The 21,071-nt window shown below is 38.5% G+C and overlaps 1 protein-coding gene across 4 annotated transcripts; it reads left to right on the top strand.

Moving 5' to 3' along the window:
- The first annotated feature begins 149 nt into the window (after positions 1-149).
- Positions 150-20,456, top strand: LOC129418864 (uncharacterized). 4 transcript variants are annotated; one of them, XM_055173797.2, is made up of 16 exons: positions 150-290; positions 645-838; positions 5,061-5,367; positions 6,008-6,103; positions 6,294-6,427; positions 6,746-6,832; positions 8,851-8,961; positions 9,067-9,237; positions 9,465-9,555; positions 9,649-9,755; positions 11,193-11,393; positions 11,543-11,674; positions 11,778-11,856; positions 14,753-14,946; positions 15,136-15,156; positions 17,413-19,154. In XM_055173797.2, exons 4-16 carry the CDS (start codon positions 6,016-6,018, stop codon positions 18,217-18,219), a joined length of 2,223 nt encoding a protein of 740 aa, XP_055029772.2. In that variant the 5' UTR covers positions 150-290; positions 645-838; positions 5,061-5,367; positions 6,008-6,015; the 3' UTR covers positions 18,220-19,154. The 4 variants fall into 4 exon arrangements, with proteins under 4 accessions (XP_055029772.2, XP_055029773.2, XP_073709889.1 ...); XM_055173798.2 differs by having other exon boundaries at positions 153-290; positions 648-838; XM_073853788.1 differs by adding an exon at positions 20,198-20,456 and having other exon boundaries at positions 253-838; positions 17,413-18,133.
- Positions 20,457-21,071: the final 615 nt, after the last annotated feature.

Here is a 21,071-nt window from a genome sequence, read left to right as displayed (position 1 = left end):
CTGGATGAATATGATCTCTCCGTGTGTGACAGCAAGCCTCTAATATGAAACATCTGGACTGCGCCTGAGGAAAATGTACGACTTTCTCTTAACAAAAGTTAAAACTTAGCTAAAACTTTTCGCTTATTCCGTCCAATGGGTAAATGTAGGCGTCTGAAGTCGTGAGGATTTGTCAGGATATCTCTGAGATTGTTGTGTTCATCTGATCCTCCTCCTTACGAGCGAAACACTTTGGACTGAATAGTTCCGGATTTCCGGAGAGCAGCACGAGTGCCAGGACTCCTAAACAAGTAAACGAAACACTTTCATTAACAAATAACTTTGGTAACACATTTACAGTAACTTTTATTTGAAGGTCAAATAACCTGTAAGTTGACTTACTTTCTAAAGTGAACACATAGCTAAGTTTTGGAATTAATTTTATACATAATTTATTAGACGTTTTATGACATGTATTTTTCGAAAGTTTAGGTTCACTTGAGGTAAATGTTCTTGTAATCGTGAAAATCTTTTGATCTTGATGCTTGTTGTTTATGTCTGTCTGTCTGTCTAGTTTGAATTTTTTGTAGACAAAATATAATTGTGCCAACATTTAAACAACTGTGGCACTACCATGGTGCTTTGTTGTTGTTGTTGTTGTTCAGTAGGGTGGAATCAGAGTGCCGGACTTATAATATTTTAAGATCTTTTCTTGAACTTTCTTAACCCCTCAAAATCCATGTGACCTAACTTAATTACATGTAATAATTTATTTATGTGGGTGTTTGAAAGTGAGATCAGAATGTGTTTCAAGTGAAAGGTCACTTCAAGGGAGAATACCTTTGTCTAATCTTATTGGGTGAGTAAAGTAATTATTTCCCATTCCTAATCTCTGTCAATATTAATTACACTCTATCAGAGTTTATTAAAGTATAAAGGGTTGAGAGAGGAACTGTGGACTACAGTGTCAGTCTGTCTGTCTAGTTTGCCTGCATGTCTGTCTGTCTAGTTTCATGTCTGTCTGTCTAGTTTGCCTGCATGTCTGTCTGTCTAGTTTGCCTGCATGTCTGTCTGTCTAGTTTGCCTGCATGTCTGTCTGTCTAGTTTGCCTGCATGTCTGTCCGTCTAGTTTGCCTGCATGTCTGTCTGTCTAGTTTGCCTGCATGTCTGTCTGTCTAGTTTGCCTGCATGTCTGTCTGTCTAGTTTGCCTGCATGTCTGTCTGTCTGTCTGTCTGTCTAGTTTGCCTGCATGTCTGTCTGTCTGTCTGTCTAGTTTGCCTGCATGTCTGTCTGTCTAGTTTCATGTCTGTCCGTCTAGATTGCCTGCATGTCTGTCTGTCTAGTTTGCCTGCATGTCTGTCTGTCTAGTTTGACTGCATGTCTGTCTGTCTAGTTTGACTGCATGTCTGTCTGTCTAGTTTGACTGCATGTCTGTCCGTCTATTTTGACTGCATGTCTGTCTGTCTAGTTTGACTGCATGTCTGTCCGTCTAGTTTGACTGCATGTCTGTCCGTCTAGTTTGCCTGCATGTCTGTCCGTCTAGTTTGACTGCATGTCTGTCCGTCTAGTTTGCCTGCATGTCTGTCTTTCTAGTTTGAATTCATCTCTGTCTTTCTAGTTTCACTGCATGACTGACAGTCTAGTTTGACTTCATGTCTGTCCGTCTAGTTTGCCTGAATCTCTGTCCGTCTAGTTTGCCTGTATGTCTGTCCGTCTAGTTTCCTGCATGACTGTCTGTCTAGTTTGCCTGCATGCCTGTCCGTCTTAGTTTGCCTGCATGTCTGTCCGTCTAGTTTGCCTGCGTGTCTGTCCATCTAGTTTGCCTGCATGTCTGTCCGTCTAGTTTGACTGCATGTCTGTCCGTCTAGTTTGCCTGCGTGTCTGTCCGTCTAGATTGCCTGCATGTCTGTCTGTCTAGTTTCATGTCTGTCTGTCTAGTTTGACTGCATGTCTGTCTGTCTAGTTTGCCTGCATGTCTGTCCGTCTAGTTTGACTGCATGTCTGTCTGTCTAGTTTGACTGCATGTCTGTCCGTCTAGTTTGACTGCATGTCTGTCCGTCTAGTTTGCCTGCATGTCTGTCTGTCTAGATTGCCTGCATGTCTGTCTGTCTAGTTTCATGTCTGTCTGTCTAGTTTGCCTGCATGTCTGTCTGTCTAGTTTGCCTGCATGTCTGTCTGTCTAGTTTGACTGCATGTCTGTCCGTCTAGTTTCATGTCTGTCCGTCTAGTTTGCCTGCATGTCTAGTTTGACTGCATGTCTGTCCGTCTAGTTTGCCTGCATGTCTGTTTGTCTAGTTTGCCTGCATGTCTGTCTGTCTAGTTTGACTGCATGTCTGTCTGTCTAGTTTCATGTCTGTCCGTCTAGTTTGCCTGCATGTCTGTCTGTCTAGTTTGCCTGCATGTCTGTCTGTCTAGTTTGCCTGCATGTCTGTCCGTCTAGTTTGCCTGCATGTCTGTCCGTCTAGTTTGCCAGCAGGGCTGTCCGTCTGGTTTGCCTGCGTGTCTGTCCGTCTAGATTGCCTGCATGTCTGTCCGTCTAGTTTGACTGCATGTCGGTCCGTCTAGTTTGCCTGCATGTCTGTCTGTCTAGTTTGCCTGCATGTCTGTCTGTCTAGTTTGCCTGCATGTTTGTCTGTCTAGTTTGACTGCATGTCTGTCTGTCTAGTTTCATGTCTGTCCGTCTAGTTTGCCTGCATGTCTGTCTTTCTAGTTTGCCTGCATGTCTGTCTGTCTAGTTTGACTGCATGTCTGTCTGTCTAGTTTCATGTCTGTCCGTCTAGTTTGCCTGCATGTCTGTCTTTCTAGATTGCCTGCATGTCTGTCTGTCTAGTTTGACTGCATGTCTGTCTGTCTAGTTTCATGTCTGTCCGTCTAGTTTGCCTGCATGTCTGTCTGTCTAGTTTGCCTGCATTTCTGTCTGTATAGTTTGCCTGCATTTCTGTCTGTCTAGTTTGCCTGCATGTCTGTCCGTCTAGTTTGCCTGCATGTCTGTCCGTCTAGTTTGACTGCATGTCTGTCCGTCTAGTTTGACTGCATGTCTGTCCGTCTAGTTTGACTCCATGTCTGTCTGTCTAGTTTGCCTGCATGTCTGTCGGTCTAGTTTGACTGCATGTCTGTCGGTCTAGTTTGACTTCATGTCTGTCGGTGTGGATTGCCTGCATGTCTGTCCGTCTAGTTTGACTGCATGTCTGTCTGTCTAGTTTGCCTGCATGTCTGTCTGTCTTGTTTGCCTTCATGTCTGTCCGTCTAGTTTGCTTTCATGTCTGTCTGTCTTGTTTCATGTCTGTCCGTCTAGTTTGCCTGCATGTCTGTCCGTCTAGTTTGCCTGCATGTCTGTCCGTCTAGTTTGCCTGCATGTCTGTCTGTCTAGTTTCATGTCTGTCCGTCTAGTTTGCCTGCATGTCTGTCCGTCTAGTTTCATGTCTGTCCGTCTAGTTTGACTGCATGTCTGTCCGTCTAGTTTGACTCCATGTCTGTCAGTCTAATTTGCCTGCATGTCTGTCCGTCTAGTTTGCCTGCATGTCTGTCTGTCTAGTTTGCCTGCATGTCTGTCCGTCTAGTTTGCCTGCATGTCTGTCTGTCTAGTTTGACTGCATGTCTGTCTGTCTAGTTTCATGTCTGTCCGTCTAGTTTGCCTGCATGTCTGTCTGTCTAGTTTGCCTGCATGTCTGTCCGTCTAGTTTGCCTGCATGTCTGTCCGTCTAGTTTGCCTGCATGTCTGTCTGTCTAGTTTGCCTGCATGTCTGTCCGTCTAGTTTGCCTGCATGTCTGTCCGTCTAGTTTGCCTTCATGTCTGTCCGTCTAGTTTGACTGCATGTCTGTCTGTCTAGTTTGCCTGCATCTCTGTCTGTCTGGTTTGCCTTCATGTCTGTCCGTCTAGTTTGCCTGCATGTCTGTCTGTCTAGTTTCATGTCTGTCCGTCTAGTTTGCACGCATGTCTGTCTGTCTAGTTTGCCTGCATGTCTGTCCGTCTAGTTTGCCTGCATGTCTGTCTGTCTAGTTTGCCTGCATGTCTGTCTGTCTAGTTTGCCTGCATGTCTGTCTTTCTAGTTTGCCTGCATGTCTGTCCGTCTAGTTTGCCTGCATGTCTGTCTGTCGAGTTTGCCTGCATGTCTGTCTGTCTAGTTTGCCTGCATGTCTGTCCGTCTAGTTTGCCTGCATGTCTGTCTGTCTAGTTTCATGTCTGTCTGTCTAGTTTGCCTGCATGTCTGTCTGTCTAGTTTGCCTGCATGTCTGTCAGTCTAGTTTGACTGCATGTCTGTCAGTCTAATTTGCCTGCATGTCTGTCAGTCTAGTTTGACTGCATGTCTGTCTGTTTAGTTTGACTGCATGTCTGTCTGTCTGTCTAGTTTCATGTCTGTCCGTCTAGTTTGCCTGCATGTCTGTCTGTCTAGTTTGCCTGCATGTCTGTCGGTCTAGTTTGCCTGCATGTCTGTCTGTCTAGTTTGCCTGCATGTCTGTCCGTCTAGTTTGCCTGCATGTCTGTCCGTCTAGTTTGCCTGCATGCCTGTCTGTCCGTCTAATTTGCCTGCATGTCTGTCCGTCTAGTTTGCCTGCATGTCTGTCCGTCTAGTTTGCCTGCATGTCTGTCCGTATAGTTTGCCTGCATGTCTGTCCGTCTACTTTGCCTGCACGTCTGTCCGTCTAGTTTGCCTGTATGTCTGTCCGTCTAGTTTGCCTGCATGTCTGTTTGTCTAGTGTGCCTGCATGTCTGTCTGTCTGTCTAGTTTGCCTGCATGTCTGTCTGTCTGTCTGTCTAGTTTGCCTGCATGTCTGTCTGTATAGTCTGCCTGTATGTCTGTCTAGTTTGCCTGCATGTCTGTCTGTCTGTCTGTCTGTCTAGTTTGCCTGCATGTCTGTCCATGTAGTTTGCCTGCCTGTTTGTCTATTTAGTTTGTCTGCATGTCTGTTTGTTTGTCTATCTAGTTTGCCTGCATGCATGTCTGCTGTGAACAGTAGATAGTTGTTTATTTGTAGGTCCTTTGATTCAATTTTGGTTTATTAATTGACTGTATCCTATTTGTGATGTGTCCACTTATACTTCTGAAACAATACTTTGACCTGTTGTTTCACTGGCCAGCATAAAGAAGTGGAGAAATGTGTATGATGTGAAGAATGATGTGGTATTTGACTTGTTAAGCTGTTGGCTCACGTATTCAGCTTGGCCCAGATCCAGCGAGTTTTAACACTAAACCCCAGACTAATCCTGTTCTGCAATTGCCCCAGTGCATACGTGCGCTGAGACTCCTAGATGCAAGTCAATATCTTTTTCACAATCTTACACACATTATTTTCGAGTTCAATGGGTTCTGCAATGGCGATAATGTATTTTTGGAGAAAACCCCCACAGCTGGATATCTGATGGGACCTGATGCACCGTTTGATAGGTGGGTAAACATGTTTTATTCTTAATCGAATTCCGATGCAAACAAACAAAGAAACAAATGAGTTAAAATATAAACTAGAATATAACAATTATATTGTAAAATTTGGTATTCTGCATGTGTATGTAGCAAAGTTGTGTTATAGTCTTGTATAACTGATGACAAACCAAATAACAACCCTTAATCCACACACAAGTGCCATGTTCACTGTCTTGTGTGTTTTGATCTTGGTAAGCCAATTGTGTGCGTGTGTGTACAAGTTTTGCTTTATTTATGTTGATCAAATCTTTGGTCCATAACCTCACAAATATAGTCAAATGTAAAACAAATTGATACACAAATAGACACACATATTTGAGTCATTTTTTATGTAAAATCTATAATACTGTTGACATGCTTGTGTGATTATGTAAAAGGACAATAAAATCTTTACAATGGATTATAATTGACTGAGAAAAATACCAAACAACTATAAAGAAGTAACATATTAGCAAATTAAAACAAGGACAGTTGTTTTCATTTACAGGTCACGTGACTCTGGGAATCTAACCTTCATTATGTCATAATATAAATTATTATATGAATTATTATCATTATTCGTTATTAATAACAATAATAACATTTTTTGTTTTTTACCTGACAGTGTAAGAGATGGTTTTGATGTTTTGTCAAGTGCCATCATGGAATATTCTAGTAGTCTGCCACCTGCTGTCTGCATTCAACTGGAACCCTGTAACAGGTATCAATACAAACTAAAAGCATGAAAAACACACACATACACTCACATTAACACAAACACACATGCATGTCACACATGCAAAAACATATCCAAGATCCAAGTTTTGCTGGGCGATAATGAACATTTTATCAAACGTTATGTATGTATATAAGCATGTATGGTTAAAGTCTTTTAATGTACTTTATGACAGCTGGTGAATGTGACGGAGGGCACAGTGAGTTTGTGACAGTCAAAGATCCTGAACACAGGATCATGGTGGAGGTGTTGAATGACAACAAGCCAGAGTTTCTAAAAAGCTCAATACAACCTCTGGATCTCAGCGAGGTACAGAAAGTTTAGTATATTGTAGTGTACTATAGTAAACAGAAGTAAATTGTAGTATAATATATTATAGTAATTGCTACACCTTCTTAATATATACTATAGTATTCTGTGTAGTATTCACTACGTGCATTGATTAATAAACCATAATAAAACTGTAGTATACTGTACTTATGACTTATTTACTATGGTATGGTTCAAAAACACTATAGTATTTAGAAATTTTACAACAGTTTACTATAGTAGTGAAACACTAAAATGTGATCTACCACCTTTTGTGATAACTTTCATTTTTCATTATTTTCTTTCATTTGTCTTTAGTTGACAGCAGTGAACACTGTAGCATTTACCGTCCAGGCCATTGATGCTGATGGAGACACGCTCGCATACATCATTGATGAAACATCAGTAAGTGGATAAAACATTACAACCAAATTATTCAATTTGGTCCTTGAAATCCTTGAAAGTTTGTGAATCTGGGGGAAAAATTCAAGGTCCTGGGAAGGTTTTGAAAATATACATACATTAGATACAGGTCATTGAAAGTGCTTGAATCTATTTTATGCAAGAAGTTTTCTGGGAAAAAAATCCATATTATTCCCTGTGTAGTGTAGGATAATATCATAAACATTCTAGACTTTTTAAGCACACGTGCTAAACTGTTCGCTTTAAATGCTTCTGTCTTCTATATGCGAATGTTGATTCATATCAAAATGCTTTTTTGCATAGTTGTGTTTGACACATGAAAACGTCTTAGGTTACGAATGTAACTGCCCAGATAGCATGCAACTATTGAAACAATGTTAAAAACAGTTGATTTGTCAATGTTAATTGCATTAAATCAATATCAGGTTTGCACCCTCCATTAAAATTGAAAAAATATTGAAAATTCAACAAACCACCATCATTGTGATCAGTGTTTGCTTTAGTTGGGTCCTTGACTCTTGACATTCACTAAGTTAAATCTTTCTTTTCTTTTTTTAGTGTTTGTATGTGCTTATGTAGAAACACATGTGCATTGGAAAAGAAAGTTGAAACTGATTGCTTTTTGTGAAGATGTCAAGATTATATAAAATGAAGCTGCTTTACATGATTATGTTGATCAATTTTTGACAATTATAATTGTTCTGGTTTGTAAATACACTGTGACAAGAGAAAAAAATGCTGACACATTCAGACATCATTACTCATCCTACAACAATGGTGACAATCATCAAACAATTTCAGATAAAAGATCAACTGCAATGCATGCTGGGAGTGATAAATTAGTTTAGTACTACGATGATACCCAGCATGCATTGCAGCATGAAGCTTTCTTTTGTTGATCGTCACCATTGATGAGATTCATAGACTGATTCCCAATGTCAGAGATAGATTCAGTAATTTAACCTTCTAAGTATTTTTATAATCCTCAAAATAACAGACCTGACACTGCTTCCAACTAGTACTGTAATATCCATTTCCTACACATCTTTAGCAGTATTTCATTTATATTATTTAGGTATATCTACAAGAATTAAGCTAATTAATAACATTCAATCTTTGTTTTCTTTGTTTTCTAAAACACTGCTTCAACAGCCAAAGAAAACTTACCATTAAAACACAAGAGTCAAGGGCCAAACTAAAGCAAACACTGATCACGATAATGGTGATATGTTGAAATTTCAATATTTTTTCAATATTAATGGAGGGTGCAAACGTGATATTGATTCAATGGTATTAACATTGACAAATCAACAATTTTTAACATTGTTTCAATGGTTGCATGCTATCTGGGTGTTTTCCCTGAGAAGGGAACGAGACACCGCGTCTCCCTTGCCATACTTCCTGCGTCCCTGTAACGCCGTCTTTGGCAATATTTCCGATAGCGATATACTTCCTGGCTCCCGTTTCACCCTGTCTTTGTCATTAAGCCCCACCATTGGTTGAATTTGATATAGACATTAAGACGCACTTACCCCTGGAGGCATCCCCAAATTGTCACCGCAGTGACGCAGCGCGAGTTCTCTCGAAAGGGAACTGTAACAATGTATCTTAAAAGGTAACAAGATGTTACCTTGCTCTCACTTGAAATGTGTCCCCATCCCTAATCATCATTCATAACTATAAGTTATCTTGTTGAGATTTACACGGTATAATTTTAAAATGTATGTTCAGGTAAATAAAAAAAAAACTGTCTGGTTGCTAAACAACTCTGTTTGCATCACACTGTATAACTCTAATTTAAGATTTAAGATTGTTGCTTAAGCAATGCATAATAAACATTACTCCATGCAGGCAATGTAAATAGCCTTTTCTACTTCAGACTTGGATTCATTTTTAATCTTTTAGGATGCCTTGATATTGATTCAGATTTATTATAATAACAGAAATTCTTTGTTGGGTACACAATAACAACCAGGTGCGGGCATGTCTTTACATTTCAGCCTGACGCTGGATATTTTCGCGTGGACTTGCCCAACAGCGGCAGAGTGATTCTCAAAAAATCTCTGGATTATGAAAGCAAAACTCAGCTTCGGATCACTCTTTATGCCGTGGTATCACACACACAAAAAATAGTTTTCTTTTGTTAAAAATTATGGAATAGCAAAATGCATTACTGGAACGTGCCTGAATGTGCCTGAATGTTTATGTTGGTTTAGGAGACAAACACAGTTGAGCACTACAATACGACAGCAACAATAATAATCAACGTATTGGATGGAGATGACCAATACCCACAATTCCTGCCGTGTATTCTCCTCTCGGCCAATCACGGCAAACGCATTTGTGCCAATCCGCTGTACACTGCCAACGTCACAGAGAATGAGCAGGTAAAACTGGTAAAATAAACAACAAATTAAACATAGTGCACTCTCAAATAAAGGCTACAAAAGCTGTCACTGTGACGCCACCTTTTCAAAAAGTACACCGTGTGCTTATTAGTTCCTTAGAGGTACTTACTGATACTGGTACATTGTTTCAATGACAGCTTTTGTATGCAATGTCTGAATCAATCCTGTAAGCATCTCTCTTTATGCATTTCATCCTTATCATTTAGGACATTGTTTTGGACTTTTCTCCGGGTTCGATTCAAGCTGCGGATGGTGATAGGGGTATCAGAACAACACTAACATATACCATCCTATCAGGTGTTTATCTTCCCCGACTGAACTTCCTGCAGTCTCTGAAAAATAGTTGGCTTTTTCGAAGTTACATTCATGTGTGTGTGTGTGACTGTGCAGGGGCAGATAATGGGAGATTTGTCATGGACAGTACCTCTGGAGAGGTGAGGTTAACCAGACGCGTGGAAAACCGACTGCTGACCCCGATGCTGAGACTGCGTGTCATGGTATGTCTGACAGTGAAGCATTCAAGGCATGTTGTGTTTTGTCAAATGTGACCCTGGATCACAAAACCAGTCATAAGGGTAAATTTTTTGAAATTGAGATGTATACAGCTGAATAAATAAGCTTTGATGTATGAGTTTTAGTAGGACATTATTTGGCCAAGATACAACTATTTGAAAATCTGGAATCTGATGGTGCAAAAAATCTAAATATTGACCAAATATTGCCTTTGAAGGATTAGTCCATTTTCTAAAAAAAAAATCCAGATAATTTACTCACCACCATGTCATCGAAAATGTTGATGTCTTTCTTTGTTCAGTCAAGAAGAAATTATGTTTTTCGAGGAAAACATTCCATGATTTTTCTCATTTTAATGGTCCCCAACACTGAACAGTTTCAATGCAGTATAAAATTGCAGTTTTAAAGGACTCTAAACGATCTCAAACGAGGCATAAAGGTCTTATCTAGCAAAACGATTGTCATTTTTGGAAAGAAAAATAAAAAATATGCATTTTAAACAACAACTTCTCTTCTTCCTCCGGCTGTGTGACGAGTCAGCGCGACCTCACGTAATTACGTAATGACGTCGAAAGGTCACGTGTTACATATATAAAACGCACATTTGCGGACCATTTTAAACAATTAACTGACACAAAGACATTAATTAGTATCATTCGACATACAACAACATCGGAACGGTCCTCTTACTCCACACTTGGGGCGTAGTTTCGATACGTCATCCGTGACCTCTTGACGTGATGACGCATTGCGTGAGGTCGCGCTAACGCGTCACAGGACCGGAGGAAGAAAAGAAGTTGTGGATCAAAAGTGCATATTTTTTATTTTTCTTGCCAAAAATGACAATCGTTTCACTAGATAAGACCCTAATGCCTTGTTTGAAATCATTTAGAGTCCTTTGAAACTGCTACTTTATACTGCATTAAAACTGTTAAGTATTGGGGTCCATTAAAGTCCATTAAAGTGAGAAAAATCCTGGAATGTTTTCCTCAAAAAACATAATTTCTTCTCGACTGAACAAAGAAAGACATCAACATTTTCGATGACATGGTGATGAGTAAATTATCTGGACTTTATTGACTAATCCTTTAAAGTTGTCCAAATTAAGTCCTTAGCAACACATATTACTAATGATAAATCTTTTTTTTTATTTATGCTCGGACATTTGCAAAATAGCTTCATGGAATATGATCTTTACTTTATATCCTAATGATTTTTGCCATTTAAAAAAATCAATAACTCATACAATGTATTGTTGGCTATTGCTAAAAATATACCCATGCTACTTATGACTGGTTTTGTGGTCCAGGGTCACAAATATAAATCATTTTACTATCAAATGTATATCTACTCTTAACTAAAACAATGAAAACGTTACACTAAGAACATTTGTTGGAATGCATCCTTATATTTCTATTCAGGCAGCTCAGGTGGACGACCCTCTGAAGTATGCGGTAGCCACGGTTCTTGTGAGGGTTCTGGCAGAGAACAGATATCCGCCCCAATTTAATCGTTCAGTGTACCATGGTTTTGTCAGTGAGGGCACAAGCCCCGCCTCTCTCGTCATGACGTACGGCAATAAATTACTCACAATGCAGGCCGTGGATCAGGACTTCGCTGATGTACGTGACTCAACGATACAAACCACATACATGGCATACAACTACACAACACTAACAATCCAGTGTCGACATTGAATTTCAACATCAAATTGGCATTAGTTTATTTTTGCTTAAACTAAGATTGATGTTTGTTTGTGTGTTGGTTAAAGGGCTTCAATCCCAGACTGCAGTACTCTCTAAACTCAGAAAACAACAGCTCTCGACTGTTTTACATTACACAAGAGGGACTACTCATCGCTAAAACCAACCAGCTACATCTCAACCACAAATACTTCCTGGAGGTATGAGACTGCTGTAATAGAGTTATAATCAGTGGAATACTACAATACTACTAAACATGTCTGGAATAACTTGAGATAATAATAATGGCCATGTGTGTTGCAGGTGGTAGCCACTGATCTGGAGTCAGGGGACACCGTTTACGCTGCGTTACATGTAGAAGTTCTTCAGAAAGGCCAGCCAGGTACCAAACAGTGTTGGGTGTAATAAATTACTAATTATACCATGGTGCTGTTGAATGCTTTATTCTGATTGGTTAAGAAATGTTTCACGGGTATGCATTATTTTCCGGTAAATGCACACCTGATCTGTCATATGTAACCACCAGAGCAATGTCGGCAGTAACCGCGGTTTGTAAGGAATAATTGACGACAGGTCGTTGAATTATTCGAAAATAATGCACACCCAATGTGGTAGTGCGGCACGATGCGAAGCGGAGTGTGCATTATTTTCAAATAATTTAAAGGAGCGGAGTCAATTATTTCGCTTATACCATGGTTGCTACAAACTTTGCTCTGGTAGTTATTTAAAAACTTTGAGTCAGATGTACGTTTAGCGAAAAAATAATCAACACCCATGGAATAGTTCCCAACCAATCAGAATAAAGCATTCAACAGCACCATGGTATAAAAGCAGAATACTTGACTTCGGTCCTTTAAATTATCTGAAAATAAGGCACACTCGCGATGTAACGATACGACGCGAACCACCTTAAAGGAATAGTCTACTCATTTTCAATATTAAAATATGTTATTACCTTAAATAAGAATTGTTGATGCATCCCTCTGTCATCTGTGTGCGTGCACGTAAGCGCTGGAGCGCGCTGCGACGCTTCGATAGCATTTAGCTTAGCCCCATTCATTCAATGGTACCATTTAGAGATAAAGTTAGAAGTGACCAAACACATCAACGTTTTTCCTATTTAAGACGAGTAGTTATACGAGCAAGTTTGGTGGTACAAAATAAAACGTAGCGCTTTTCTAAGCGGATTTAAAAGAGGAACTATATTTTATGGCGTAATAGCACTTTTGGGAGTACTTCGACTCGCCTGAAAAGTTTGCTCCCCTTCTCCCTCTCATAATGGGAGAGGGAGGGTGTTACTGCGCCGAGTCGAAGTACTCCCAAAAGTGCTATTACGCCATAAAATATAGTTCATCTTTTAAATCCGCTTAGAAAAGCGCTACGTTTTATTTTGTACCACCAAACTTGCTCGTATAACTACTCGTCTTAAATAGGAAAAACGTTGATGTGTTTGGTCACTTCTAACTTTATCTCTAAATGGTACCATTGAATGAATGGGGCTAAGCTAAATGCTATCGAAGCGTCGCAGCGCGCTTATTTTCGAATAATTTAACGGCCTGTCGTCAATTATTCCTTAATTATAACCAACTGTAATTACATTTACATAATTACACTTTTACACAAAAAAGACTAAGTAATTTAATCAGTTACACATAATTTGCATTACTGACTGTATTATATTTTCAATTATGTATAAATAAATAGCAATATGAATTCAAAATCTAAATTTAGGCAAGTTTGTGATGGAAATACATAAGAAATTAGTTCATTTTGTGAAATTTATATAAATCAACTTAATTGAAAAGTCTTAGGTTTACAGCTCATAGTTGTAATGTAAAGCTTTTTTAAGTAAAGCTTTTTTCTGATTTAGTTTTTTCAGACTAAGGAGGTATACTTTTGTCAATCGATGCCACATGCATTCAAGATGTTGCAGTTTTTTTATAGCTTTTATTTTATTAAGTCAGAAATTGCTTTCGTTTTTACTAGTTCATTTTGTTAAAGTGATTGTTCACCCAAAACAAAAAACTTTGTCATTATTCCTTTACCCTTATATTGTTTGAACCCCCAGATGTTTTAGAAAGTGTTGTTTTATGATTTTCTGGTTACTGGGGAGTGGATTTTTAAATGTGCCAAAGATTGCACTGAAAAAATGTTAAATTGTTCTCTGATATCTACATAGAAGTGGAAAAATGATCCAGAAACATTTTTACATCCATTTACAACCCTATAGGATTTGCCCTCAGAATGGTCTATTATACCTTATTTGAAAGGGTCATGAATAATAATGTTGAGCTCTGCTCTGATTGGCTGTTTCACAAAGCAGCTCCTTCAGTAGCTGTGTGTGTAAACAGACCTTATGTTTGAGCCTGTATCAGATGAAGATACATAATTTAAGGAATAATCAAATATTTGGAGATTGTTAATGAACGTTTCTGCATGGTATGTTTGTGTTTTTTTTTTATATAGACCTGCTGTAACGTCAATAGTAGAACTTCAGCCCAAACGCTAGCATATAGCATTAACTAGCATATAGCGCTAACTCAGCAGTCACAACTTTGTTTTTAGCATTGTAACAACATTTAAAGGGGACATTTCACAAGACATTTTTAAGATGTCAAATAAATATTTAGTGTCCCCAGCGTACGTATGTGAAGTTTTAGCTCAAAATACCCCATAGATAATTTATTATAGTATTAAAAAATTGCCACTTTGTAGGTGTGAGCAAAAATGTGCCCTTAATGTCCAAAAAAAATCCCCTTAATGTCCAAAATCACTGAAATTACAGGGATTTTACACATTTTACACAAAAAGTAGTACATTACAAAACTAATAGATCTGTGGATTTTTAGCTGCATTCAGTTGACACTTGATCTTTTCTTTTGACTCCTCTTTGGTTTAGCCACCGATCCATTTTTACGTTATTAAAACAGAATGGCAAGAACTGATATCACAGTTTCGGAAGTGCATTAAAAAACTACTTAAATAAGTGACGATTTTGTATAAACACTTGCCTAGTTTATGTCATCTTTTGGCGGACCACTGGGGGGGTTTGGCGGACCACTAGTGGTCCGCGGACCACACTTTAAGAAGTACTGACCTAGATACATACAGTTTTACATTCTATGGCACCTTTAAATTTGTGTTTGGGTTCTGAAGAACAAAGAAAGACATTGGGGATCAAATTAAATGAGGGTAGATAAATAATGACAACGTTTTAGTTTTGGGTTGAACTATCCCTTTAAGAATTAGATTATTAATAAATTAATTATTCTTCTAAGTTCCTCAGGGTCCTTTGGGATCGGGGCATCCTGATGGCATTGAGACGGTGGGCAGGGCAGAGGGTTTGGCAGGGTTGTGTCTAATCTTACTGGGCATTACCTTATTTATGCTGGTGCGGTGTATAAGGAGGAGAAGAAAGAGACGGGATCCTTTAATACACGCCAATGTGGCAGACAGCAAACACCCTAATGTGGTGAGAGAAAATTACATTCATTATTCTACTACTTATATCACAATTAAAGTAAACAATATTGTATTTAATTTCAAACAAATTGTACCAACACATAGAATGTAGATCTGTAAAGCATACAAAATAGAAAGTTTAAAGTTTAATCTACAATATTCGCCCTAATGTTTCAATTTGCCAACATTCTTTGCCCAGACCCTGAAATGGTTTCAGCTGGTAAGTTGTTGTACATCATAACACAAAGTCATTTTTAAATTAATGTTTTGTTACTACAAGTAACATGTCAGTTGTGGTATGAGATTAAACCAGAGATGAGATGGTGGTTTTGTAGTAAAGCAGGTCTGTGTTTTTGAGTAAAAACCAAATGTGTGCCCCTAACAGTTAACAGATGTGTTTGTTAGCGGACACTCCTTATGCAATATCCCACAAAGATGCTTCATTTTGTAAACCTGACCCTGGTTTCACAGACCATGCTTAAGGCTAGTCCTAGACTGAGACACATGTTTGAGCTGTTTCAACTAAAAATGGCAGATCTTAAAATAAGCCAGTACCATCTTTTTTTTTCTAAGGCATGTTTATTAAACATCTTTATTTAACTATTTGGGTGATTCTCACGAAACCATTGAAACACCACGGCACTAATGATTTTAGCTTTAAAATGTGTAATATAGTGACATTAAAAAGCATAATAATGTGTGATTTCAACATAAGAATTTATAATTGTAAATTTTATCTCATTTTCTGCTGAAATTCTCATTACCGCAATGTGTCCGGCTGTGTTTGAACATGCGTTATGTTGTAATTTAATCAAATGAACACAAAAATATTAAGAAAAAAAAATGGATGTTTTGCTAGACTACTTTAGATGGCAGAAAAAATATTTACGGAATATTCATGTATAATAATAATAATGAAGAAAAATTAGGAAAATGATGTGTCCATGCCTGATGTTCTCATCCTCCGCAACACTTTTTGAGAACAGTTTAAGCACACATACAGAATTTTAATAAAGTTTGATTTTGAGTGACCAAGCACATGGACCAGTTACTTCAAGATGGCTACCAGGTAAGATCATTTTTTTACAGTTAATTTTAAATATTGTCTTGTCAGAATGCTTACACGACATTTTGATTATCATTACCGCAACAGATGCTTATTAAATGTTAATTTAATTAATAGAAGCATAATACTTTGATTTTAAATGCATGTGAGAATCTCCAAATTATGTTCTTTCAGGTTTGTCATGTCATTTTGAAAATATGTTAGTGTTGATGTTTTCTGACTGTTGCGGTAATGAGATTTTTTAGGACAAATTTTTTAAATTATGTTACAAAAAGTGTTAAATGATAAGTAAAAGTTTTTAAATTAATGTTCCCATTTACTCCAGACTTTGTTTTTCAATGTCTGGTGGGAAAAAAAGTAAATTTAAGCAATTTTTACATTTTCATGCTTGACATGTTTAAAACCAAGTTTTCGTGAGAATCACCCATTTCCTAGTCCTGGCTTTAGCTAAGCCTTGTCTGTGAAACCAGGCCTTAGTGTATTTGTCCTTTTAGATAATAGAAAAGACGTGACCATGTGTGCCAACAACATCCTAACTTTATTTCTGACCCCAAACGGCTCTTGTAATGAAAGATAAATGAGATAAATATTGTTCAGAACTAGCCACAGCCTTGAGACACTAAAATCTCACGAATCCTTGAAATCCTTGAAAGTTTGTGAATCTGGGGGAAAAAATTCAAGGCCCTGGGAAGTTTTTGAAAATATACATACATAGATACAGGTCATTGAAAGTGCTTGAATCTATTTCATGCAAGAAGTTTTCTGGGAAAAATCCATATTATTCCCTGTCTAGTGTAGGATATTATCATAAAAATTCTAGACTTTTAAGCACACGTGCTAAACTGTTCGCTTTAAATGTTTATATCTTCTGTATGCGAATGTTGATTCATACCAAAATGCTTTTTTGCATAGTTGTGTTTGACACACGAAAACGTCTCAGGTTACGTATCTAACTGTTGTTCGCTGAGAAGGGAACGAGACGCTGCGTCTCTCTTGCCATACTTCCTGCGTCCCTGTAACGCCGTCTTTGGCAATATTTCAGATAGTGATATACTTCCTGACTCCCGTTTCACCCTGTCTTTGTCGATAAGCCTCACCATTGGTTGAATTTGATATACACATTCAGACGCACCCCTGGAGGCGTCCCCAAAGTGTCACCGCAGTGACGCAGCGCAAGTTCCCTCGAAAAGGGAACTGTAACAATGTATCTTAAAAGGTAACACGATGTAACCTTGCTCTCACTTGAAATGTGTCCTCACATTTACTCCTTGAATTTGAGGGTATTGGACCTGGAAAGTCCTTGAAAGGACCTTGAATTTGAAGTTAACTAAGGTGTGGGAACCCTGAAATCTGTAAGGAATGTAGTAACATGAACAAAAAAAATGAATCGCTATGGTGATTTTCTGACAGATGAACCACGGGAGACCGATGCCTCCGGTGGAGGAATCGTTTTATCACAACGAGGCTTTCAGCGGGTACGATGGCTCGACTTCACCTTTTTATGGCAAACAAGGCGTCTACACCAAAACAGAGGAACCACCAACATCCACTGTCGACTTGCCACCAGTCTCCTTCGATATTCCTTTACTGGATCCAGTAGCTCCTGCGACACGACCCAATGGAAAGCCATCAGACAGATCCAGCAGTAAAACGGTGTCGTTTCGGGATTTTGTTGTGGTTCGGGAATGTGAGGAAGAGCAGAATAGAGAAGCGAAAGCATCACTCAAAACGAAAATAGAGGCTTGTACCAGTACAGAGAAAGTGGACAACGATTGCATGCATGCAAATACTGATTTAGGTATAGCAGAAAATAAAAGCATAACCGGATTTGACACAGAATCACAACTTGATTCAGAGATGCTCAGAGTAAAAATAGCCATCAAAGACTATGACCCAAAAGATAAAGTGAATACTTTACAAGTTCATACAAACCCTGACAAAACAACAAACCAACATATCACAAATCCGGAGATGCTTAAAACGTTCGTTCCTGAAGAGGAACAAGCAGGAGATTCATATCAAGACAGAGAAAAGGATGACACAGACACAGAAGATGCCGCCGCACAAGCAGACTTTCCAGTTTCATCCCATTCAAAACTCTTGACTTCTGAAGCAAGGTCAGATGGGATCAGTAAGTATGTTGATCATCATATAGATCCTGCATATTCAGCTACTAAGAATTCTATGGAAAAGATAGAAACAGGAATTCAGGAATGATAACGGTCTGCAGATACGCTAAACTAAAACATTGCTACGCAAAATCGTACGAACATGCATTAAACACGCACAAAGAATCTTGATTCCACTCAACATAATGTGTCAAAGCAAAATCCGGCACAACCACAGACCTGAACCAGATAAGATAAAACCCGCATTATGTTAATAAGGACACCCAAACTAATTTAGATAAAGTTAGCATGAAGAGAACCAGCATACAAGTAATCAAAAATTGTCTTGTACAATCAAACTTGACATGAACACACAGGCAAACAGAGATCCTGATTTATACAGTACAGAGAGATGGCTATAAACATTTAAAGGTATAGCGGAAGATTTTCTTTTTCCGGGTGGATCATCTAGATCAGTGCTTCTCAATTATTTTCTGTCACGCCCCCCCTAGGAAGAAGTAAACATTTCGCGCCCCCCCAACTCTCCGCCGCGACTGTAAATAGTATAATTTGTCTATAAAATGACACATCTGCAAAACATTGTATCCTTATTAACATTAAAGAAAACATAAAAATAGAAATATCGATCAACTTACAACAAAGAATAACTTTTTTAACATTGTTTTTAGTCTGTAACAAAAAAGACTTAAAATGCATCAATTTGCCTGAAAAAAAACAATCCTTATTTAAAGTATACTATTTTTTGACCATTTGATACTGAAAAATTAAATTAAATATAATCAATAAATAATAATAAAAACTCAAGCGGCTTATAAGCTTGATTGGGGTGTAATGTCTTTAAGTGACAGTGCAAAAAAAACACTTCCTGAAAAAGCATTTTCCCCGGGGTCTCGCGCGCCCCCCTGGTGTCGCTTCGAGCCCCCCCTGGGGGTCCCGCCCCACTATTTGAAAAGCACTGATCTAGATTATTTGTCATCCCAGATGTCAATAATTCTGATGATATGTTGACGTATAACCGTCTTACTTGCTATTCCCTAGGTTAGCTTTCTACACATGCACACTTTCAAGTGTATTTGTGTTGTGCTACGGTTTAAACCATTCATTGAAGCTCGCGTTCTCACTGTGGTTTTTTTCAAAATGTCTGAGGGTCGCAAAAGAAAAAGTGTCTACGAATTGTATGACAAGATGAGAAAGGACAATGAAGAAAGAAACAAGACCAGACTGTTTATGGGAGACTATTTCACACGCTGGAGTCAGCTAAAAGGACAGGTTGGGCTTCCCACGCGAAATTTCTACTGGAAAGGTACATTTTGTCATGCTATTTGGAGAAATCCATTTAAAATCACTGCTAGTAAAAGTTAATGTAAGCTATGATTAGCGATGCTAGCCCTGGCACAAGTCACGAAGCGCACAGACACAGAGCGAAGAGAAGAACTGAGCTCCAGCATGCTCTCTCTCGGTCTCGTGCACGCGTTTAGTAGGCGTTTCCTCTCGGGAGAAGGTAGAGTGTTGCGCACGTGCATTTTTTTTTTTAAGTGGAGGGGCGGTTCTTTAAATAATTCGGGAAAATCTTCCGCTATACCTTTAACAAGAGAGATGCAACAAGTGACTCAGTAATGAAAAACAAATGGTAATGAATAAGATTCTCATGTATAGCTTAGTGGTAGAGCATTGTGTTAGCAGTGCAAAAGGTCTTGGGTTCCAATCCAGTGGCGGCCGGTGACTTCTCTTCTGATGGGTGCGAATTCAAAATATGTGTTTCGCATATCATGTCAAAATATGTGTTTGCTGCATCATGTGTCATGTCAAAATATGTAAAATAACGACCGCCACTGTTCAAATACAGGGAATAATGCACACTGAAATGTATAATGCATGTAAAGTCGCTTTGGATAAAAGCATCTGCCAAATGCGTTAAAGGTGCATTGTTTAAATTTTAGAATGATCTCTTGACAGAAATGTAATATAATATACATAACTATATTATTAGTGGTATATAAAGACCTTACATAATGAACTGTATTGTTTTGATTATTTTAGAATGATGCGTTTTTATCTCACCGCAGGTTCCTTTACATGAAAGTCTCTATCATGTTTCTACAGTAGCCCTAAACAGACAAACTCGTTTTGGCCCCACGTTGTCTTAGACGATCCTACTGTAGCTTCTCTATGCATTTCTAAAGGGAGGGGTGAGTTGTGGACTGATCCGTTGGTTGCAATTCACAATCTCACCACTAGATGCTGCTAAAAATCTACACAGTGGACCTTTAAAGAGCAACTATGATCAGATTCACGTTTTAACATTTCCTTTGGTGTGTGAATACATCTTAACGATATGCAAAAGATACAAACCCTAAGGTAAACGATGGCGCAAGTTATCGTTTCCAACGTAAATCTCTTTTCTTGTACTACAACAAACACACGGATTGTAGGCAACAGTTTACTTCCTGATTGGTGATGTAGACAAGATCGACATTATCATAATTCCTCCTGCTTTGACTCACAGCCTGTAAATTAACTCCTGTTAGCATTGCATTATGAGCGAATCTTTCAAACATGGTAAGGAGCATCACATTTACAGCTGATGTCAGAGGTATTTGGGCCAATCACAAGGTAAAGATTAACTGGCCAATTATGGACACAGCGCTTTTCAGATCGATGTGTTTTTGTACAAAATCAAAGCGCTTGAGGCAAGCAGTATATCTGGAGCTACAAAAATGTACGGTATGTGAAAAATAATGTGTTTTTGAACCATAAACCTCGCAAACATTGTATTATAACAAATACACAAAATAACATTGTTTTTAAAGGATTAGTCCATTTTCATAAAAAAATCCAGATGGTTTGCTCGCCACCGTGTCATCCATAGTGTTGATGTCTTTCTTTGTTCGGTCGAGAAGAAATTATGTTTTTTGAGGAAAACATTTCAGGATTTTTCTC

Source organism: Misgurnus anguillicaudatus, chromosome 15, assembly GCF_027580225.2.
Source record: "Misgurnus anguillicaudatus chromosome 15, ASM2758022v2, whole genome shotgun sequence".
Taxonomy (NCBI): Eukaryota; Metazoa; Chordata; class Actinopteri; order Cypriniformes; family Cobitidae; genus Misgurnus; species Misgurnus anguillicaudatus.
This window is presented reverse-complemented; position numbering and strand designations above follow the sequence as displayed.